Source organism: Leptinotarsa decemlineata, unplaced genomic scaffold (genome assembly GCF_025532065.1).
Source record: "Leptinotarsa decemlineata unplaced genomic scaffold, Ldec_3_MD MMD2_tig00026354_RagTag_RagTag, whole genome shotgun sequence".
Taxonomy (NCBI): domain Eukaryota; kingdom Metazoa; phylum Arthropoda; class Insecta; order Coleoptera; family Chrysomelidae; genus Leptinotarsa; species Leptinotarsa decemlineata.
The window spans coordinates 10,668,965-10,689,801 of record NW_027412702.1 but is presented as its reverse complement, the minus strand read 5'-3'; the positions used below and the strand labels follow the sequence as shown (position 1 = coordinate 10,689,801).

Genomic DNA, 20,837 nt, shown 5'->3' with positions numbered 1-20,837 from the left:
CATGTGGAAATTTGATTGGGCTATTTGCTAGGATGTTTTTTTATTTATTTGATTTGAATAATTGATGATTGAGGTTGCACAACATTCGAACTGACTAAAAGGATACGCTACATTACAAAATGGACATGATCAATAGTATTTTCTCGTCTTCATCTCTTGATATATACGATAGGTGCCACAGTGGTCTCCTCAAAAGCGTTCTGGTTTAAACAAGTTTCGAGACTATTTCGGGCTGTTTTCTGTTTGTACGCATCATGTCTTGCGCAGTTTCCAAACAGTTTCGGATGTTATAAGCAGAACAAACCTGTAATGAAATCGGCCCATACTGATGAAAATGCAAAACCACACTTTATTGCGAGATTTTCTCTGGACAGTTTCACAAAAACGCAACACGTGTTTTTCCATACAATAGCTTCTTCAGGCGTGTCTGTGTTAGTATACTCGTATACTACTAGCATAGTATACTAGTATATTATACTAGTAAAGTAGAGTAGGTATACTATACTAGTATAGACACGTCTGAAGAAGCTATTGTATAGCAAAACTGTGGAAATTTCACACGAAAGTGTTTCTTGAATACGGAACGGAAAGTGTTTTTCCTGACCAAAAAAAAATGTAACAGAATATGTCGAAAAAAGTAACATTTGTCAGAAAATTGTAACTTTTGAATATAGCGCAGCATTTGGCGCCGAGAAGTTGGCAATACAAGATGATTTATTTTCATTATGTTGGTGACTGACTAAAGAAGTCGTGTGAAATGCTATTTAATCGTTGGTGTCGATTTCAGAGTAATTTTTTATTACTCTGAGGTGTCGATACGTTGACTTTCGGGTATGATACAACGATTATGGACATACAGGATTGCTTACTTACATATATCGCCACGTTAAACAAGCGCTGAACAGATGTGACGTAACATTGGTGACACTTTTAGTAGCTGCCATAAGACTGTGTGTTATTTTACCATTTTTTGAGGATTATTTTCGGACAGTATTACAATGTTTTTGTTTATTTTAATTAAATTTTTATTTAACTATACCAATTAGGTTTCTGAAACATTGAGTTTGTTATTGTGAAAGTCGTATTTTTTGTGCTTTTGGATATTTTTTAAATTGGTGTAACGAGTAGACGCCATATCTATGTTAATTTTTTCCGTTTTGAGGTTTGTTTTTTGCCTTTGCGGAATTTTTTTGAAGATTTTTAAATTAAATTAAGATAAAAAGTGAAAATATTCACATTTTTGTAAATAATAGCAATAATTGTGTAACCATTAAATAACCTTGTAATTTTCAGTTAAAATGCCTGGTCATATTTGTGCAGTGTCAACTTGCAAAAGCAATCAGTTGACTATAAAGAAAAGTGATGTTACTGATGTAATATTCCACTCTTATCCTATTCGTCGCTGCAAAAGAGGGGATAAATTCACTCTCAAAAATGGATTTTTTTAAATTAGAAGCCGTGGTCCAAATAAAATTGAAATTAACGCAGACACGATTTTAGAGCAGACAATAGGATCAAATGCAGTAGCTCATTTTCATCTAGTAGTTCTGATATTTCTACTAGCATTCCTTCAACTTCAAATACAAATATTCCAGAAATAACAGAGGACTCTTTCGAATATATTGCTGGATACTTTGCTAAAAAACATAAAAATGATCTACCTGGTTTGGGCGATTATACTTATAAAATAAAAGCAGAAGATCATAATTATAATATACCTTCTTGGGTCCAGCAACTTTCATTAGGAGGTCTTATTAAACCCGTAGATAATTGGTTAGAAAAAATTAAAAAGTGGAACAAGCTTTTCGAAGAACATCATTTGAATGGATTTAGAAAAGAGCCAGTTGTAAAAACTCTTAAAAAAAATTGCAAAAAGGGAAGATTTTCCTTTAAATATTATTTTTGAATTTTGCAAACTGAGAACAATTATCAGAATGAAATATAATAACTTAAGAGCCGACGAAAATAGCTCACTTAAAAGAAAATAATAGAAAAAAAAATCGAAAATTGAATAAAGTAATACATAAGTCCTTTAAATTTATTTTTCTACATTCATGCAAAAAAAATTATCTTATATAAAATATATTTAGTGGATAAAGTAGTTCCTTTTTGCTATAATGTAGTATTATAATATACTAAATTGTAGATTTATCAATTTCATCATTTATGGAACAAAGTTTAAGTTAAATTATTCTATATAAATTTCTCATTTTCTTGATGGAAAATAAAAACCGTATCATGTATTTTCTGTCAGATAAATGAAAAAAGTTGTTACACCTATAAACAATTTATTACTTATATATTTTTGATTATCAAGCGTTTATTATCAAAGATGGAACAAAAAGTTATAGAGAATTTTTTTAGATAATACTATTATCTAAAACAAAGTTCCTAACAAAATTTTTGAGGGAGTTACAGTCTTCACGAAAATAATAAAAAACTGATAAAACCTCTTACTTTTGAAAAGGGCAAAATAGCTCACCCTATCATCCACAAAAGAAAAATGTTTACTTAGTATCAATCCATTTATATTAAGTATTTAATCCTATATAAAAAGAATATTCTGATAAGGGATTTACATCAAATTTGTTTATTTTAATTTAAAAGTGCAGTACCGAATTATTCCAGAGTCACCACTGTTACGTCACGAGATCACGTGACGTGTCTAACAAAATCGCAAAAGTAAGCAATCCTGTACGTCCATAATCGTTGGGTATGATACGCCAACTACCAGTTTTGATACGTCAATTGTCAGTTCTGGTGCGAGAACTGCCAATTGAAGTTTCTCAAAATGTAACAAAATGGTTAGAAACGTATTATGGTAATGAGGTGAAAAAATAGTTTCTTCGTAATGCTGGCGGATCAACTCTAATATTTGCTATTTGTCTATAAAATAAGATTTGTCCTAGAAATTTGACTTTCATTTCACAGGAAATGTTGCTATCTTCAAGTTATACTTTAAGCACTTTTTTCTTAAAACGTTCATATTTGAACATATATAATATTTTCCAAGACCGGACATGATCCGAATCCTCAAAGTCGCTATTTTTGGAAAATAAGTGGAAAATGCCAAGAAAGAAACTAATCACTGTTGATCAATTTTCTGTTTACTTTGAACATTATACATGATTAAACAATATATAATTAAACAAACAAAAAAAACTTTTTTCAATTTTATAAATGTTTCTTCGATTGTAAGTTAGTGGTTACCTATCTGGTATATAGTTCTGTCTCTATCCCTTAAATGGTCGGATTTGTTACAAAAAAGCTACTGCCAAGCCAAGGATCCTTTCTTCAGATAATCTCTACCTAGAGTATTATAAACCACATCCTTCCTTTTGTTTTCCTTGTCTGGGATGCCTGGGATTTTCCTACTCTTTTAAAAGTGCGAGGTAGGATGTCAGACCAGAGAGCTTTAGTTAACGTTTGCCTTTCAAACAGTGAAAATTATTGATCAACGTTCTTATCATCAACGGTCTTCGTCATCACCCGAAGATGGTTGTGGATACTAACAATGGAAACATCGAAAAGTAACTTGGTTTGAAATCTTTTTGATTTTTATTTCCGATTGGATATTAATCCAGGATGTATATGCCATATAAAATATAGAGGGTTGTAATTGAAATGGATTTAGTGTTTTGTTCAAGAAACATCTATATCTACTGCACTTCAAGTTGATATTGTTCATTAGTAAATTGACATTTCACAGATTTCCATTCTCATAGACTGACCAATATCAACTTCATGGCATGCTATATGACCAATATGCTGAATCAGTAATAAAAATACGTATTCTTCTTATTCTTTTCATTTATGTATGTCGAATATCAGTGGCGCCAATAAGAAAATGCATGAAACGTGTACAACCGTTTTTACGTGAATATGGCCAAGTTATCATAGGTAATAATTGATGAACCTGCGAATGATCCTAGCATGGACTCGAAAATATGATTCGCAGATCTACGTTTACGCAGAATTGCATATACCTACGCATTGAGTTGAACAATTAAATATTTTCAAAAAGTTCGTTTATGTCGACTAGTTTATGAAACGTGAAATGTTGAATAAAAAAATCTTGAGTTTGAAGGTATTTCACATTAGATAAGATGAAATTTTGATAAAAATAATGACTGCAATACAATTTTCTAGATATTTCACAAAATTTAGATTTTGACATTACTACTTTCCGAGTATTATTTTTACAAAGTCATATTTCCCTAACAATTTAAAAATTAAATATTTTTCCACCATCAAAACCAGTTTTATTTTGTGGTGAAGAGTTGTTTTCTTAAGCACTGTTTGGTGATTTATTTCGATGCCTAGGTTTAATCAAAGACATTTTCGTGAAAGTTTATTTCTTAAATAATGATGATAATCATATATTTCATAAATATCACAGTATCTTCTTTAATTACACTGTGTTGTTTATATACAATACCTACGAATACATTGTATGAATGCAATGCACTTTTTCATATGAGTTTAGCGCAATTGAAAATTAATTATACACTGATGTGATTCTGAAAGGACGAAACGGAAAATAGGAGGGTTTTTGTAAATAATTTGTTTCTTGTGTAATATCGAACGCGAAGGTTTTGTTTGTCGCCGTAAACTTTCAATTTTATTTGATTTACCGTAATCAAATTTCTCATTCCTCTTCTGTCTTCTCGTTAGAATTATGAATATAGAATAAATATTTTTTTTACAACGACGTAACTTCTGGTTTATCTTTGAGAGCATTATTGATATCTTCATCGTTAACACCATCTATCTCGAGTCTCTCGACATTATCGTTGAACGCCACAGATTTTCGTCTATCCGGGGGATCCGTTGACGTCTCTCTTCTACTTAGGTCTTCGTTGGGACTGAAAATGAACCCTGTTGGTCTTCTTTCTTCGAGCGATGACGATCCCATTCTGAAACAGATGAAAGTCTGGTCGGTTCAAAATTGTAAAAATGTTATCTGAACGTTATGACGTTATGGCTATCATTGGTTATACGGAAAGTTTCGGGCGCTTTTTTGGAGTATGAATTCTAAGGGAGATAAATCTAGTCTACTCGGAAATCTCTCTCCGAGTACTGTTGGATGGAAGGAAAATAATGAGGTGGAGGATCGTCCCGCGCTACACCAGAATGGTTCTGCTTTAATTGGAGGTAGAGACTGCTTGATTGTTTTCTGTGAGAAATAAAGTACCAATGATGGAATTCTCAAAAATATGAGTCGTAATACTCAGTTTCTTTGTCAGTTATGTATATTTTTCCCAGAAATACGACAATTTTCATCATATCAATAGCGAAAAAACTCTGAATACTTATTGAGAAAATTAAAATTTGTCAAAAGATCAAGGAAGTTGTTGACTAGGTTGAACATGACTTCACAGAAATGTCTTTCTCTATCAAAAACATTCTCACATATATCTTGAAGTATATGCATTTTTCAGAAATAAACTCATTGCTTTTATTACGGTCTATTCTCTTACTGATTGTAGGGAGCTAGTGGGATCTGCTACCCCACACAGCACTAGATATTCTTGGAATATTCCCTGTATATCATAAAACGAACGTATATATTCCAAATATTCATAGAATATTCTTGGAATATATACATACCTTTAGAATATTCATAGAATATGCTTGAATTAATATGGCAGGATTATTCCCGAAAGAATGTGCATAGAATGTCTATAAATGGATTATTCTCCCTTGAATATTCTAAGAATATTGTCGATCGAATATACCATATGGTATATTCTTAGAATATGTCCCCACGGTATATTTTGGAATATTCTATACAATGGAATTTTGAATTATCTTATAATAACGTATTCAAATAATTCAATATTATTAAAAACAAAAATATTTGAAGATCTTAATCGAATGCATAACCTAATGTATATAACCCTGATAGTGTTAACCAGTTTTTGAACTCAACGCAAAGATTCTGGATGAATTGCTCCAACAGCAACTGTTGGAAACGACAAAAAAATTAGAATGGGCCAATAAATGAACCAATTGCATCAATAAATTGGTTAATTCTCATCCTATTTGTCTTTTTGTATTTGAAATTATTTAATTACAAAGCGAAAAATCCTGGAAACAGAGAAATGGGGAAGTGAATAATTGGAGTAAACGTTTCTCATTGGTCAATTGAAGTGTAGCGCGCGACAGTCGAATAAGCTCTGTGAAAGCGGCTGTCCCTTAATGCATGGTACATTTGCGTTTGCGTTAAATTCGACATTTGATTCAACATGGCGGTTGACGTGGCAGGTTCGCGTGTGTAATGCATGATGTGTTGGTGTTATTATCAAAGTATAATTCTGTCACGTTCAGTGTACCATTTATAATTTGGGGTTGTCCAATTTGCAGTACAGCGAATAGTTTGATTGTGGATCTTCAAACAGGAGAGTTGCATCTATTCAGTCTTCAAGAAAAGTAAGTAAAATGCAATAGTATCGATAGTAAACTGAAAACGTAATGATTACTTTTCAACAAGACAATGCAAGTTGCTCTCCAAGTCATAAAATGTTGTAAATGTTCATGAGTAACCTATGCGAAAACTATCTATTTGATTTTTATTCCAGTTTTATTGTGCCACTTTCAAATAGTGATAATGAACGTTAATGTACATTTTGTTCCAGGTATTACTATTGAAACACTGGCTGATGCATTGTTGGACAAATATAAGGAAAACTATTCTGGTGAGCAAAGTTTGAATAACTTTAAGTAAGTGAAATTCATTGAAGAACCCATCATACCACTCATTTTAAATACTTCATTTGTGGGTTTATTTTTCTAAGTGAGAAACCTAACCTAACCTATTTCTTGATGTAATACACTTTTTCTTTTTCAATGAAATGATATATTTATTATTTTTTAATTAGTGCTGATGAATTCACAGAGTTGTTAATTTTAGTATATTTTTCAGTATACATTTGTTTGAGAGTAGGAACATCCTAATTCGAATACATTTTTAATATTTGTAATATGACAGTATTCAGGAATATTTTATTCAGTGAATAAATATTTTGAATTAGATTTTTTATTTTTAATATTGGTTGAAACGCCAAATATTTCAGTGTATATTGTTTTTAAAATATATTTGTTTATGAATATTATGTGTTTTATTACTTGTGTGAATCTTGTATCAAAATGCAATATATACATGCCTAATAGCGGGTACTCGTCACATTCTTGGAATATTCCAAATATTCCTAGAATATTCATAAAATATATTTAAAGAATATTCTATGGTGTTTCTCTATTGTATATTCCTACAATAAACTAAGAATATCCTGAATATTTTATGAATATTCCTCGGGTTCTATTCCTGGAATATTCTCAATAGAATATACCTTAGATATTCTAAGAATATTATAAGATATTCTAAGAATATTCCCAAGGAATATTCTTAAAATATATCAAAGGTTCGCCAGGAGCACTTCCAGGGAATATTCTCCAGAAGATATATATATCCATGGCATATTCATAGCATAATACAATATCCTTAAATGTATATTCATGAAATATACCTGGAATATCTATTGCTATGTGGGACAGTTGTTTCTAATATTTCAATATAAACTTCATTGAGTGGGTTATTTATTTTTCTATTTGTTTTCATCCGTCATATTTTGTCCATACCAAATCTATCTTCCGGGTTTGTTGGTCGTCGTCCCCAACAAACTTTAATACAGAGTAAAGGTATTTCTACAGCAGTTATAGACGATTAACATAAACATTTGCAGACCACGACTAACAAACCCTGGAAATAGCTGAAACACAGTTCCAGTCAGTGTACATTCTTTGTTCACATTGTGTCTAGTTTGATCCAGCTAGTATTCAAACCAAGGTTTTGTGAGAGAATAAAAGACTTGAGAAATGATAAAAAAGGTTTATTACAACAAAAAAAAAGACACAAAATCGAACTAAGATAATTTAACAGTGCTTTTATGTCGGAACTTCTGCTCATTTTTCAATAACTTTTGGGTGGATTGTTCTCAGTAAGTACGTTTGATAAAATTAGTGTTATCAAAAATTATAAACTATTTTTTTGTATTAATCACAAACATATTTTCGCATAAACAGAACTTTTTCTATAGTTGATTGGTGATCTGAATTTGATTCGTGATTTATATAAGTAGTTCATATTTCCTTTGTTGTGAACAAGACTTACTTGGATGAAGGTCTGGATTTAGATTGCCTGTCGTATCTCATTCTATAATATTCCTCTTCGTCCATTTGCAGATTTTTTTTATTCCTGTAATGAAAAAAAAAAAAACGTTAGAAAGGGCGCGTATAAATTTAAATTCAGTACAGCGAGTGTGCTTTAGACCACACGATTGAAGTAAAACTTCTTTAGCTCCATTTATCTTTTTAGCATCAATAATAACGCAGTTGGCAGTGGTGCCGACTTAATTTGGAACACCCTGTATATATAACTGCCACCGCACTTGTCGGTTGATTGGTCAAACTACCAACATTGACATGAAAACTTGGCAAGTTGACTTGGGTGTCACACCAATAAGTGGTTCCACTTATGTCTCGCTTGCGTTTACCCAGTTATTTCTATTGAGTACTTTTCTTGGTTTTTCACATCTTCAAATCGAGGACCGCCTGCCCGGTACTGATGATGCCCAATAGGCTGAAACAGCTGTCTACCGGTGGCTCTTTAAATTGAAATCAATATGGGGATGATCAAAAAGTACTTATCTATTCATTTTATATATATATATATATATATATATATATATATATATATATATATATGTATATATATGTATATATATATATTTGAATGATGCAACTAATTTTCCTTTATTTTCAGTATTTCAATATTAAATTTTACAAAAAGGATTTTTGTAATATTTTTGTAATATATATATATATATATATATATATATATATATATATATATATATATATATATATATATATATATATATATATATATATATATATATAGATTTTCTACAAATATTTGAATTTATTATGGGTTTTAACAGTTTTGAATATATTTTTTATTTTTATTTACCATTTTCATTATTTTCATTATCGGATGCATCAGTAATTATTGTGGTAGATTGTGAGATCGAAACAATATGCTTATGGTATGAAAAATAAGATAGGTACATATGCTTTCGAATGAAAATTAGAAAGAAATCTAAAGAAACCTGCATCGATTGTTGTTCCGTGTCTTGTGTTGTGTTCCGTGTCATTTCGGTTATTATTCATTTGTTGATCTAATTCATCTTGTAGAAAGTTTACCAAGAGTTGTCATTTTCGGACGCGAAATTAACATTGAAATCTCCTGCTTAAATAAGTGGCAACGTATGATAGTTTTCCCTTAATTCTTTAGAGCCTACTCGACCGTTAATGTGTGCTCGCACCTCTCTCTCTCTCTCTCTGTCTCTCTCTACAGTAATATACGAAGCATATCTCTCTCTTTCTATCTTCACCAACTCCTCCCTCTCAACTTCCGTTCGCCTCGCTCGATCGGACTTTTCGTAACGGTCTTGTCACTCATTCACGAGCTTACTCCCCAAGTCAAGAGCGCGTAAAAAACTTTTTCTCACCTGACCCTGAAGTAATAAAAAGCAACAGCTCCGGCTATTAATGCCAACAAAATAAGACCTAGGACAATGACTGCCGCTATGTAACCTGTGGTATCTACCGAACTCTCCTTGTTTTCATCGTCATTATTATCTGAAAAAAAAAGTCATAATCATATCTTCCATATTTCTCTAAAACTAAGATACAGGATTTTTTTTATAAACAGGTACTTCCTTTAATGAATTCAATCAAATTCTACTCATTATGAAGATATCAACTGTTATGAGCCACCAACAGTTATGTTGATGCCTCATTATAACATAACTTAGTTATGTTTGAAGTTTTGAATTTTTGTCTACTATAAATATGTATGTCTCTTGGGAAAATAAATAATCATTATTATTACAAGAATGTGGTAAATGAATGAATTATTTGAATACTGAATAATCAATATATTGCACAACATTCATTGAAAACTGAATTATAGCAACAATATAGAGAACTGTAATACATTTTTAGCGAAGTGATTCAAGAAATTGTTTTTTTTTATTATTTCATCATGGATGGTATTTATTTTTCTTAAATTACATTGAATGTTTGTGGATTTTTTCTAACTGAATGTGTTGTATAACAAATTTCAAAGTCAAAAATAGATTGAATATCTAAGTGATTACGTGATTCATAAACTTGAGTTACGGTCAAAATAAGTTAAATTGAATACACATTAATTTTTTTCATTTTACTCTTTTCTACGAGGATTTAGTATCAATGTATTCTAGATATGAATTTATTTTACATACATGTATACTTGTTGTACTTAGAAAACTAAATAAAAAAATTAAAATAAAAATTGTCCTTGTTTATTGTCCTATTTTATAGTCATCAACATTAACAGAGATTGTCAATAATTGAAACTTGATTTGTGGTAGTTTAGTAATGTCATTAATCATCATTGATCATGTTATCATAATTTCTTCAGTATTCCAGAAAAATAAAGTAATGTTGTTTCATCTCCATATAACTTGATATTTCCTTTCAACAATAAATTTGCAACAAAATTTATATGAACCAAACATGAAATCGGAACCAAAATATATCCTTGTGGAACTCCACCATTAATACTGTTTGAATGAATTGGATTTTTTTTGGATATTTGGTAAATATAATCTAATATTGCAATAATGAGCAAAAAATGTCCGATGAGTTTCAGATATTTTCCTGTTTCAAACTTCCAGAAAGAACATTTCTTGATAAGAGGAAGTGAACAAATAACGAATATAATTACTGGCTAAGTGTCTTTTTGGTAGTACAAAACGCCAGGTTAATTTCAATATTGTAACTTTTTTAGTGCTTGTGAAAAAAATTGTTATACAAATTTTATGTACCCCCTTTAAGGGGCTGTATCTTAACAAGGGATGCTCCAATGAAGTTTCTTTATATGAAAGATCCTATTTTTTTTAATGAGGAATCACTCTTTCACTTATTCAGTTACAGCCTGCATAATTATAATTTGATGGCCGTCATTGAACTAGCAACCTTTCATTGATGTTGAAATGAAGTTATACAGTGAAAAAATTCCATATCTTTTTATTTTTTTCAATTCTCCAAGAGTTGCCTAACAATTTGAAATTGGAATAATTTTTCCTTTGTTAGTATGTATTACACCAAAATGGAAATTATTTGTATTATGATCATGAAATTTTTTATGAAATGATTATTACTTTGCAGTAGACTTTATGAAAAAATGTACTTATCCCAGGCGCGTATACAGCTTTCGTTTACAGGGGGGGTAATTGCGGAGAAAAATATTTTCACCATACCACCATTTCAACAAGAAAAAATGCATACTGGCCTTTTCACCAACTCACCTTTCACAATGATTAGAATTATTAGGAAACTGTGAAATAAAAACGTCAGATTTGTTAAATCTTCAATTTTAACATAAATAAAATAAGAAAGTATAAATAACTAAAAATTTCAATAAAAATAAACTTTATATTTCAGAGAAAAACAACATTTTTTTGTCTTTGGCAAGGTGAGTAAAAATAAACAATGATATTCGTTGTACTTATCATACTACATACAAATATAGGTAGGTTCATTGAAAAGTATATCTCACTAATTGTACGGAAGATAATGCAACAGATAAATTAAATGATAAATTCTAGTTTTAGGTTTTTGTTATTGACATATCGATCTATTACTGCATTAGCTTCTATGGGTAAGTCCCAGGCATGTACATGTAATAGTGCTAGACCAGTTAAACGATCCTGACTCATTGTGGATCTGAGCCAAGTTTTGAGGCGCCTTAAGGCTGAAAAACTTCGCTTTGCTGAAGCGACACTGCTTGGCCAGGTCAAATTCAACATCATGCATGTTTTAATTAAAGGAAAAATGTCAGAATCGCACTTTTTAAAAGCATCATCTATGGAAGTGGGAACATCTAAACATTTTATCATCATTGAATCTTATACAAAGATCACCAATTATATTGTCCAAGAGTGGAATGAATACTGATATTCGGGTCATTGCACTCTGGATTGAATTGTTGAACCTGTGATTTAGAATAGAATAGAATAGAATAGAAAATTTGTGGTCAATATAAAAGTCTTGAAACATTCAGCTCTTGAAGAAGATTCTGATTCACGCCATTCCGCTATATGTTCCAAACATTCTATAATGTTTTTAAAGGAACTTTTGAAAAGTATTACTGCATCATGCCCTATCTATCCATCGAGTATCACACAAATATTTTAATTTTCCTTGGAGTCATTAAAAAACGCACAGATTTCAGAAATTATTTCAACAGAATTCCTAATCAATTGAACGGATGAACATTTCGAAATTGATAAGTTCAAAGAATGATTTTTGCATGGACATCTGATTGCATTCACCAAATATTTCTGAAGTTCTTTAACAGCTCCTTTTTGCTCTCCTAACATTAAATTACAAGTATCCGTGCCAATACCAACACAATTATCTAAATTCAAGTTGAGCTTTTTCAGAAAATTTATAACGGTCTTAGCTAGTACTTCGCCAGTTACTTCAGATATATAGAGGAGCAAAAACACTGTTAACTTATATACATACTGCGGAAAATTTAAATAAAACACAATATTCAAAGTACAATATGTATGGACTATTCAAACTTCACAATTATTCGCACTGACCGGCACTGAATGACAAGCGTCAGTAGCAGTTTATAGTCGTTTGACCAATAACATTGCAGTTTCCAGCAGAAATGTGCGGCATATCAAAAAGAGTCGGTATTTCCCTCTAATTACTGGATTCTTACATATTACAGGGTTACAGGGACTAACAGTAAAATAAAATTGTAATTGATTTCTCACTAATTTATACTATTTTTTGATATCTACGGATATTTTTTTCATACATATATATATATATATATATATATATATATATATATATATATATATATATATATATATATATATATATATATATATATATATATATATATATATATGGTGTGACTGATCATGGGGGGGGGTAATTACCCCCTATACCCCTCGCTGTATACGCGCCTGACTTATCCCCTTTTGATATGATGTTTTCTCCTTTTCAATTTTTGTTCAAAGTTTCCTAGGCCATTTGTCTTCACAGTTGGTTCAATGAAATTACCCCCCTTGAGCAAAAGGAAGTCATAATTTCACATAGATTCGCACTGAAAATCAATGCAGCATACGATACTCTTTAACGAAGTTGATCATAATCAATTAATTATTGATCAGTTGACACATCTGCTATAAATATGTCTGTTTCATTTGATGACTATCAGATTTAAAAAAAATACATATTTTCTCTAAAAATAGTTTTCTGAAGCTGCGCTGATTCGATGTTGTACTTACAGTCGACTTGAATATTCAGCACAGTTGAAGCTGACCTCCCAGAGCTTTTCAAAGTGACCTTTAGAGTGATTGGTATAAATTTATTTTTCTTCAGGATGTCCTTTGGTATGGCTTTGATCACAGCAACTGAGATAATATTGTTGTTATAAGAGAATTTGAAGTACTGATCAAAGTGGTAATCTGCAAATAAACAATTTCATGTCAATTCACTGTTATAGCCCAAACAGTATTAGATATAAGTTAAAGTTTGAAAGTGACTGATGCTCTTTATATCTTTGATTTTTTTCATTCCCCAAGTTGGTTATAATTCTGATAAAAATATAATATGAACACTGGCAGGGAAACTTTTAATACTGTTTCGTATTTGTTATAATCTGTAATTAACCAATTTGCAATATGACGTTTCGTTGATTATATTTTATTATCAACTTTTTAATACGGACCTGTATTGTAATGCACAGCTGAATTTATTATTATATCAGTGGAGCCCACGATGCAAAATGAGGATTTACTCGAGCGTCATTGAGACATATTAGATTGCAAAGCTTAGATGATAAGAAAAAAAATGTTATATAATATATATCTTTTCATCGACGGGGGAAGCGGCTATCGATTTTTGAATATGTAAAAAAATACTGTTGCATGGACATACTCGAGCGCGTCAGATATTGATAGCATCAATGTCCTACGTATTTTTAATAATGTTGGTATGTTAATCTGATCGTTTGCATGATGTGGGTGGTTGTACGTAAGGGTTAAAAGTGGAAAGGAAAAAAAATTCATCGAGCGCGTCAGATTTTCTAAGGGGGTGTTGAGTGCAACAAAAAAAGCTCTCATTCAATAATCTGACGATTTCGATCTGACGCAAACTCGCGGCCATTATTATTATGTGAAATACTCAAACGCGTCAGATTAAGATATATATGGTTCATCTTCATGTTTTAGACGTGCTGTCTCATAATCTGACGATTATCTAGAGGGATTCGCTTAATCTGACAAAAACAATATTTTTTTAACTTTTTCAATTCATTGAAAGGTCTTACCTTTTAACGTGTTAGGAATCACACGTTAAAAGGTAAGACCTCGTTAATCCTTAGCTCGCACAAGTTTCAACTTCTGAGGGTTGTCGTTCGTAGGGGTGCAACAGCTGGTTAACGGAAAAACAGATTTTAAACAGAAAACAGATTGAACTTAACTAATTGAAAAGCTCAGGAAATAGCTTGCAAATAAATAAGTGTATGTTTTTTAAGTAGAATACTTGTATTTATAAGAAAATAATTTTAAAAAAATTATGAAAAAAATTAAATTTTTTATAATCAATTGATTAATTGACGAAGAAAAGAGAAATGAAACTTACTATGTTTTTTACTACTTTTATTTGTAACTGAAGTTACTGCAGTTTTGTCCTATAAGGACATTTTCATATATATTGTATATTATATAATATATTCTGTAAGTTTGAAAATGTCCTTATAGGACGAAACTGCAGTAACGTTAGTTACAAATAAAAGTGGTAAAAAACATAGAAAGTTTAATTTCTCTTTTCTTCATTATGATTTCCTACCACATAGTAACGGCTACGCCCATCAATTAATTGATTAATTATTCATCATCTTTATCTTCATCACGAACGAGTCTCTGTGATCAGCTGTGATGGCGTCATGGTAACAGAATTCAGAGTGGGGACGGAGTGAGAGATATATAGAGAAAAATTGAATAGAGAATAGAGGAATAGGGAAATATAGGTATCACACAGCTGCACGCATTGAACTTTATCGACGAATTTTTGTTATTTCGGCTTGCGGAAATCGTCAGATTATATATTTTTCGTTATCCTTGAATTATTTCCTTCAAAATAAAAAAAAATTAGCTACGCTCGAGAATGTCGACATGACTTTATTTTTTACCAACTTTGCTGCCCTCCCCTTTCTTTACGTCACTCTCAAATTGTCAGATTACTGGAATATACACTTTTTAGCAGGTAATTAACTCACCCTACCTCAATCTGACGCGCTCGAGAATTTCTGATGATCAATTTTTTTTTACTAATCTGATCCTTTATCCCTCACAGGCGGCCTCATATTTGGTGGAGGTACTTAACCGAGTACAAGGTATCCCCCTCTATATTAATCTGCCGCGCTTTAGTAAATCTCGAAATCCCCGCTTGACCTCCTTTATTATTACAGTGGCTACAAAAATCGATCATAAAAACTACAGGTCCGTATCTAACAAATAAAGTTGATGACACATGCACTTTCCATAAATACATTTTTACATGTTAACAATTTTCCCTTATCAGTGCAGAGTGGATTCTGAAAATTATAATACTTGACTGGTATGTATGTAGAAAACTTACCATTTTTAGTCGTGATATCTATATCGGAAGCCATATTTTGAGTAATAACTTTAATTTCATCCACCTTGAATTTTGGTTCTTCTATTTTCTCTCCTACAGAGTATACTCCAGAGTACAAAATTTTTTCAAAAGCAATCGTGTCTGTGTTGTCCGTGTTATTTTCTCCTGAAAGAAATATCGTTGATTCATTGTTAAATGAAAAATAATATGGAGTATAATAATATCACTTCATTGGATAAGTGAAATTTTTTTTTCTCAATTGCGAAGTTTATATGTTCCAGTAATGTACAAAGTGAATCAATCATTGTGTCCCGAAATTTTGTAGATCTCAAAATTCAAATAACGTAATTGAAATTGAAGTCATGTAAACTGTCAGGTGAATATGCAAATTTCCTTTGACACTATTCATTGAATTCCTGCTGAATTATATTAGGCATTCATTCAACACATGGGCTATAAAGTCCCGGGCCTAAGGAAGAAAACGCGTTTTTTTTTGTTCAAAATTGTATTTATTTATCAACGTAATCTCAATCAAGAGCCACACAATCATTCCATAGCCGCTATAACATTTAATAATAATAATATAATATTAATAATCGGCTTTATTCATCAAATAATTGCAAATTAAACACAGTGTAACAATCGATGAAAGGCGAAGTTCAGCTTATGATGTTTTTCAACTTAACCTAGGTGTTTCTGAAATAAAAAAAAACCTATGAAATAGCAAATAATATTAACAACTAACCATCAAATAATAAGCAAATCCAATAAACATACACATAACCATAAACACATAATCTACAATTTTTGTAGAACAATTTATCTTTTGCCTCAAACTAGGCCTCAGTTTCAGCAATAATCTCTCCATTTGAGCGAAATTTCTTAGCGGTGAGCATTTTTTTGAGGTCTGCCAACAGCCAGTAGTCGCTGGGATCCAAATCTGGTGAATACGGTGGATGTGGGAGCAATTCGAAGTTCAATTCATGTAGTTTTGATTGACTTGTGACACGGCGCGTTTTCTTGATGAAACACATTTTTTTTCTTTGCTATATGCGGTCGTTTCTTTGCTATTTCGGCCATCAAACGCTCCAATAACGCTATTTAATAATCACTGTTGTTGTTTCTGATGGTGCGTTATTTTTTCTCACCAAGAAGCAGTTTAGAATCTATTGATCTATTGTTTTGAAAATAAAAGTAGTGTCACTCTTTGCACAATAACTCACAAACTTATGAATAGAATATCATGAAATTTCAACAGCGTTCTGTTGAAGGTTAGTACTAACTGGAAAAGCGGTGAATGTTCATGTATTATAGTAGGTTTCACGGTGTATGGTATTGGCTAAACGATTATAATGTTACGTTTTACCCGGTGGGTTTACCAATTATTGACTACACTGAACAATAATCAAACTCAACTTTATTTCACTTCAAATACAACAAACACTCCAACTGAAACTTCAACTATTATTCAAATGTCTATCGTCTTATTAGATCGCTTCACGTACCGTATTATCACTTCCACTTGATTGTCTCGATGGGCGAGTGGATGGCGCTTATACCTGGCAATCGAAGGATGTAGAAAGTTCTTCGGAATTCTATGGAAGTTGGTGGAATATTTGTCGGGAATTCCATCGATTCGATGCGAACAGCCGCGAAATGTGGGTAGAACTGAGCGTGTTCCTCGCCACGTCACAACTGGTTTATGACTACCAGTGGCGGCCGGCGTCAATTTCTTTAGGGCATGATTTACAAAAATAATAAAATCAATTAGACCCTTTAGTTGTAAAACCCGAATCAAATAAAGGGAAGAGAATCACAATAGTACACTACACTATACAATGTGATCAAACCAGGTAGTTTATTGTAGTTGATAAGTCAATACCGTTTAGAGTTGAACATACTATACTCCTATGTTCCATCAGAGAAGATAATTGGAAGATCTTTAACCTTAAGCATAAATAACAGTGGTCCGAGAATACTACCCTGCGGTGTTCCTTTTATTGATAAATACCTATAAAACATAGGTTGGACAAGAAAAAACCCAATGTGGCATTTTCACATTGCCTTGAATGCCAATGTTAAATTGGTTTAACTAAAATTATTTTTCTTTTCGAAGTATTGAAAGCTCATGAAAGGACCACATAGCATTTTTATTTTATATTCGACAGTTCAAACTTTCGATTTTATGGGCCTTTCAGTGCCTTCGTAGAAGCACTATTAGCTAATTGAATAACATGTCAACAATAATATTTGCCCCGTTAAAATTGAAAGGGAGACTAGCTTTTTGGAAGAAAAACTTCTCGGCCCTCACTTCCCAATCTTTATATTAAAAACATTGTGGGAAACTTCAAAAGGAAGAAAGAAAAGTAAGTATATGTGATACAAAGTTTGTATCTGAAATTAGCTTCTATGCATGATCTACACATTTATGTAAATAGTTCATTTTGAACTCAATTGATTTCTTCTTTCCTTTTTTCCTAAAATATGTGGGAAAAAGTTTCGTAATGGGTTTAAAAATATTCAGACAACAGACAACAATTTGTGAATATTGAGGCTAGGAAGTGTTTTTCTTATTTCTCTAGATTCAATTACATGATCCCCATTTGGGTTTCTGCTACTCGAAATAGTTTAAAATCTTTAAAGAAATTGCAGAACGAGGTAATGAAATATATTTATGAAATTTTCTCATTTGTAACCGACTTTAAATTTTTAATACAGCTAATAATCTTTTAGATATGCAGACTCTTCCTAAAATGAGAAATTGTGTATTCATTGATGAAATCAATATTGACATAAAAAGTTCAACTTGAAATTGGAAAGAAATACATTTGTTCATAATAATAATACAAGACAAATAAATTGTTTTGATATAGAACGGTGGAATAGATTATTATTAAACCAAAGTATCGTAATTAATAATCGGTTACCAGAAAGTATGAAACAATCAAAATTCTTGCATGAATTAAGAATCAAATTGTTTTTTTTTGAAAAAAAGCCCAATACTCGATGGTCTTGATTTTAGTCACTAATCGTCATTCATTCATTATTTATTCCATTAACATTTTTCAATGTTTTTGTTGTTATGTTGAGTAGTGAATAAAAAACACATATATACATTTCTTCCTTACAATTTTTATTTTTCCATATAGTGGAAGGTGAAAATACCCAAAAAAGTTAATAACTGAATTGTATTGTTGTTTTTTTTTCAAATTTTTCATCTCTGTTGAAATCAATTAAAGACAGGTTTGTTTCTTGAGGAATAGATCAAGTTATGTTGGCGTGATCAGAAGTTTAGCTGTAAGTTCTGGTTTGTGGTTGAAATGTATTTGTGAAATGAAAAACTTAAGGTAAAACAATGTTGGTCTTCATTTTTCCCTGTCTCTATACAGTAACACTTACCTTTAACTCTGAGGTTCAGCACAGCAAATGCTGAATGCATTGTATTTACGATTTGAGCTTTCAACTCCACTGGTATATTTGATAAGTTTTGAAGTGTTTCACTAGCCACAGTATTTGTTAAGTCAATTTTTACAACTTTGTTGGAGTAGTTAGTTGAGAAGTATGTTGCATATTCTGTGGAACGAAAAGAATGATATTAAATGAAAGTCATTATTGAACAATGAATTGCAGTAGATCGATCATTTATTCTGAAAAATAAATTGAGTTGTCGAAAGATTAAATCAAAGGATGAACATTACTTGGTGTCCTGTGTGATTGAGGCAATAAATTAATTTTCTTACATATGTTTCTCGGAATGTTAAATCATAAAGTGCTTTGGAAAAACTCATGTTTTGTAAACTTACCGTTCCCTACAGATATATCAATAACATCATCCTCTTGGTCAGTATCCAAATAAATAGGGTCATAGTGTAGGGAAGCGTTGCCATCTTCAACTAGATATTCTCCGTTGTAGATGAAACTGGTGAAGGCCAACTTGATGTTGTCACTTCTCTCGTCTGATGGAATATAAAAACGTTTTCATTTTCAAGAATGATTTTTTTTATGTACTTCTAACAAACAATTTGAATATATGTATTCAAAATATCTTCAATTGTATTAAAAAAAAGTTTTTTTGACAGTTAGATAATATTTTTTGAAAACTTCTGTCATGAATAACATTTGAACATTTATGCCAAAGTTATACATTGTATATAAAAAATAGCACATACATTATGTATTGAATGAAAAAACAATATCATCAAAAATTCCAAGGGGTGATTTTTATCAATTTAAAAAAATGAGTGAATTGAAGTAATGATGTCATCATGTTTTTTTTAAATTGAATACTCTAAGTGATTTTCAAGTTCCGGAGTTATTTTTCTGAACTGATACTGAATATGTGTCATAAGATGTAATTTTTATAAAATAATTCACAAAGAATGAATGGATTGAGATCAGGTAATCTAGCGAGTTATACCACTGTTACCCTTCTTCCATGAATTGATCTGCAAACGTTATTTTAGAAGCTCGCGCACAGGTATATCTAAATGTGACGGTGCGACTATAAAAATTAGATACTCCGGTCTGAAGTATTGGTTATTGACCAGACATAAAGCTCCTATCCAAGTTTCATAAAAAAATATGAACCATTGTGTTCCGCATAATGATGTCATATATGAACGTTTGAAACTTTTTAGTTTAGACTGTTTAGAGCATCGCAGAAAATGTGCGTCGCTCATATTTTTATTCAAGTTAGTGAATGAGAGAGTTGACTGTCCTAAAATTCTTGAACAAATTAACTTCAATGTACCACGGCCAGCTTCACGATTTCAATCCATTTTCAGACCTCTCAGAGCAAGAACTAACATTATGCTCAATTCCCCAATATATGTTATGTGCACAAATTTCAATAGTATTTGTGCCCATGGTGATTTATTCTTCACTAACCTTCATAACAATATTAAAATTGCTAACATGTACTTGAAGTAGGTAATTAGAATTAGTTTTTGTTTTTTGTTAATTTTATTTTTCGTTTATAGTTAAGTATTATGAATAAAATTTTATATTGTCCTGTAAATGGGTAACTGTTGGACAATTGTTGTTGGACAATTATTATTATT

At 31.2% G+C, this 20,837-nt stretch overlaps 1 protein-coding gene across 1 annotated transcript in view; it reads right to left on the bottom strand.

The window, feature by feature from the left end:
• Positions 1 to 4,338: 4,338 nt before the first annotated feature.
• The window catches only part of LOC141479884 (uncharacterized), a 44,884-nt gene continuing 28,385 nt past the window's right edge, over positions 4,339 to 20,837 (bottom strand). The window contains exons 25-31 of the mRNA XM_074184254.1: positions 19,581 to 19,733; positions 19,177 to 19,350; positions 15,778 to 15,942; positions 13,422 to 13,601; positions 9,573 to 9,702; positions 8,174 to 8,257; positions 4,339 to 4,916 (exon numbers count right to left, since the gene is read on the bottom strand). Of these exons, the coding sequence (XP_074040355.1) occupies positions 4,703 to 4,916; positions 8,174 to 8,257; positions 9,573 to 9,702; positions 13,422 to 13,601; positions 15,778 to 15,942; positions 19,177 to 19,350; positions 19,581 to 19,733 (1,100 nt within the window). The 3' untranslated portion in view covers positions 4,339 to 4,702. The remainder of the gene's footprint in view (positions 4,917 to 8,173; positions 8,258 to 9,572; positions 9,703 to 13,421; positions 13,602 to 15,777; positions 15,943 to 19,176; positions 19,351 to 19,580; positions 19,734 to 20,837) is intronic.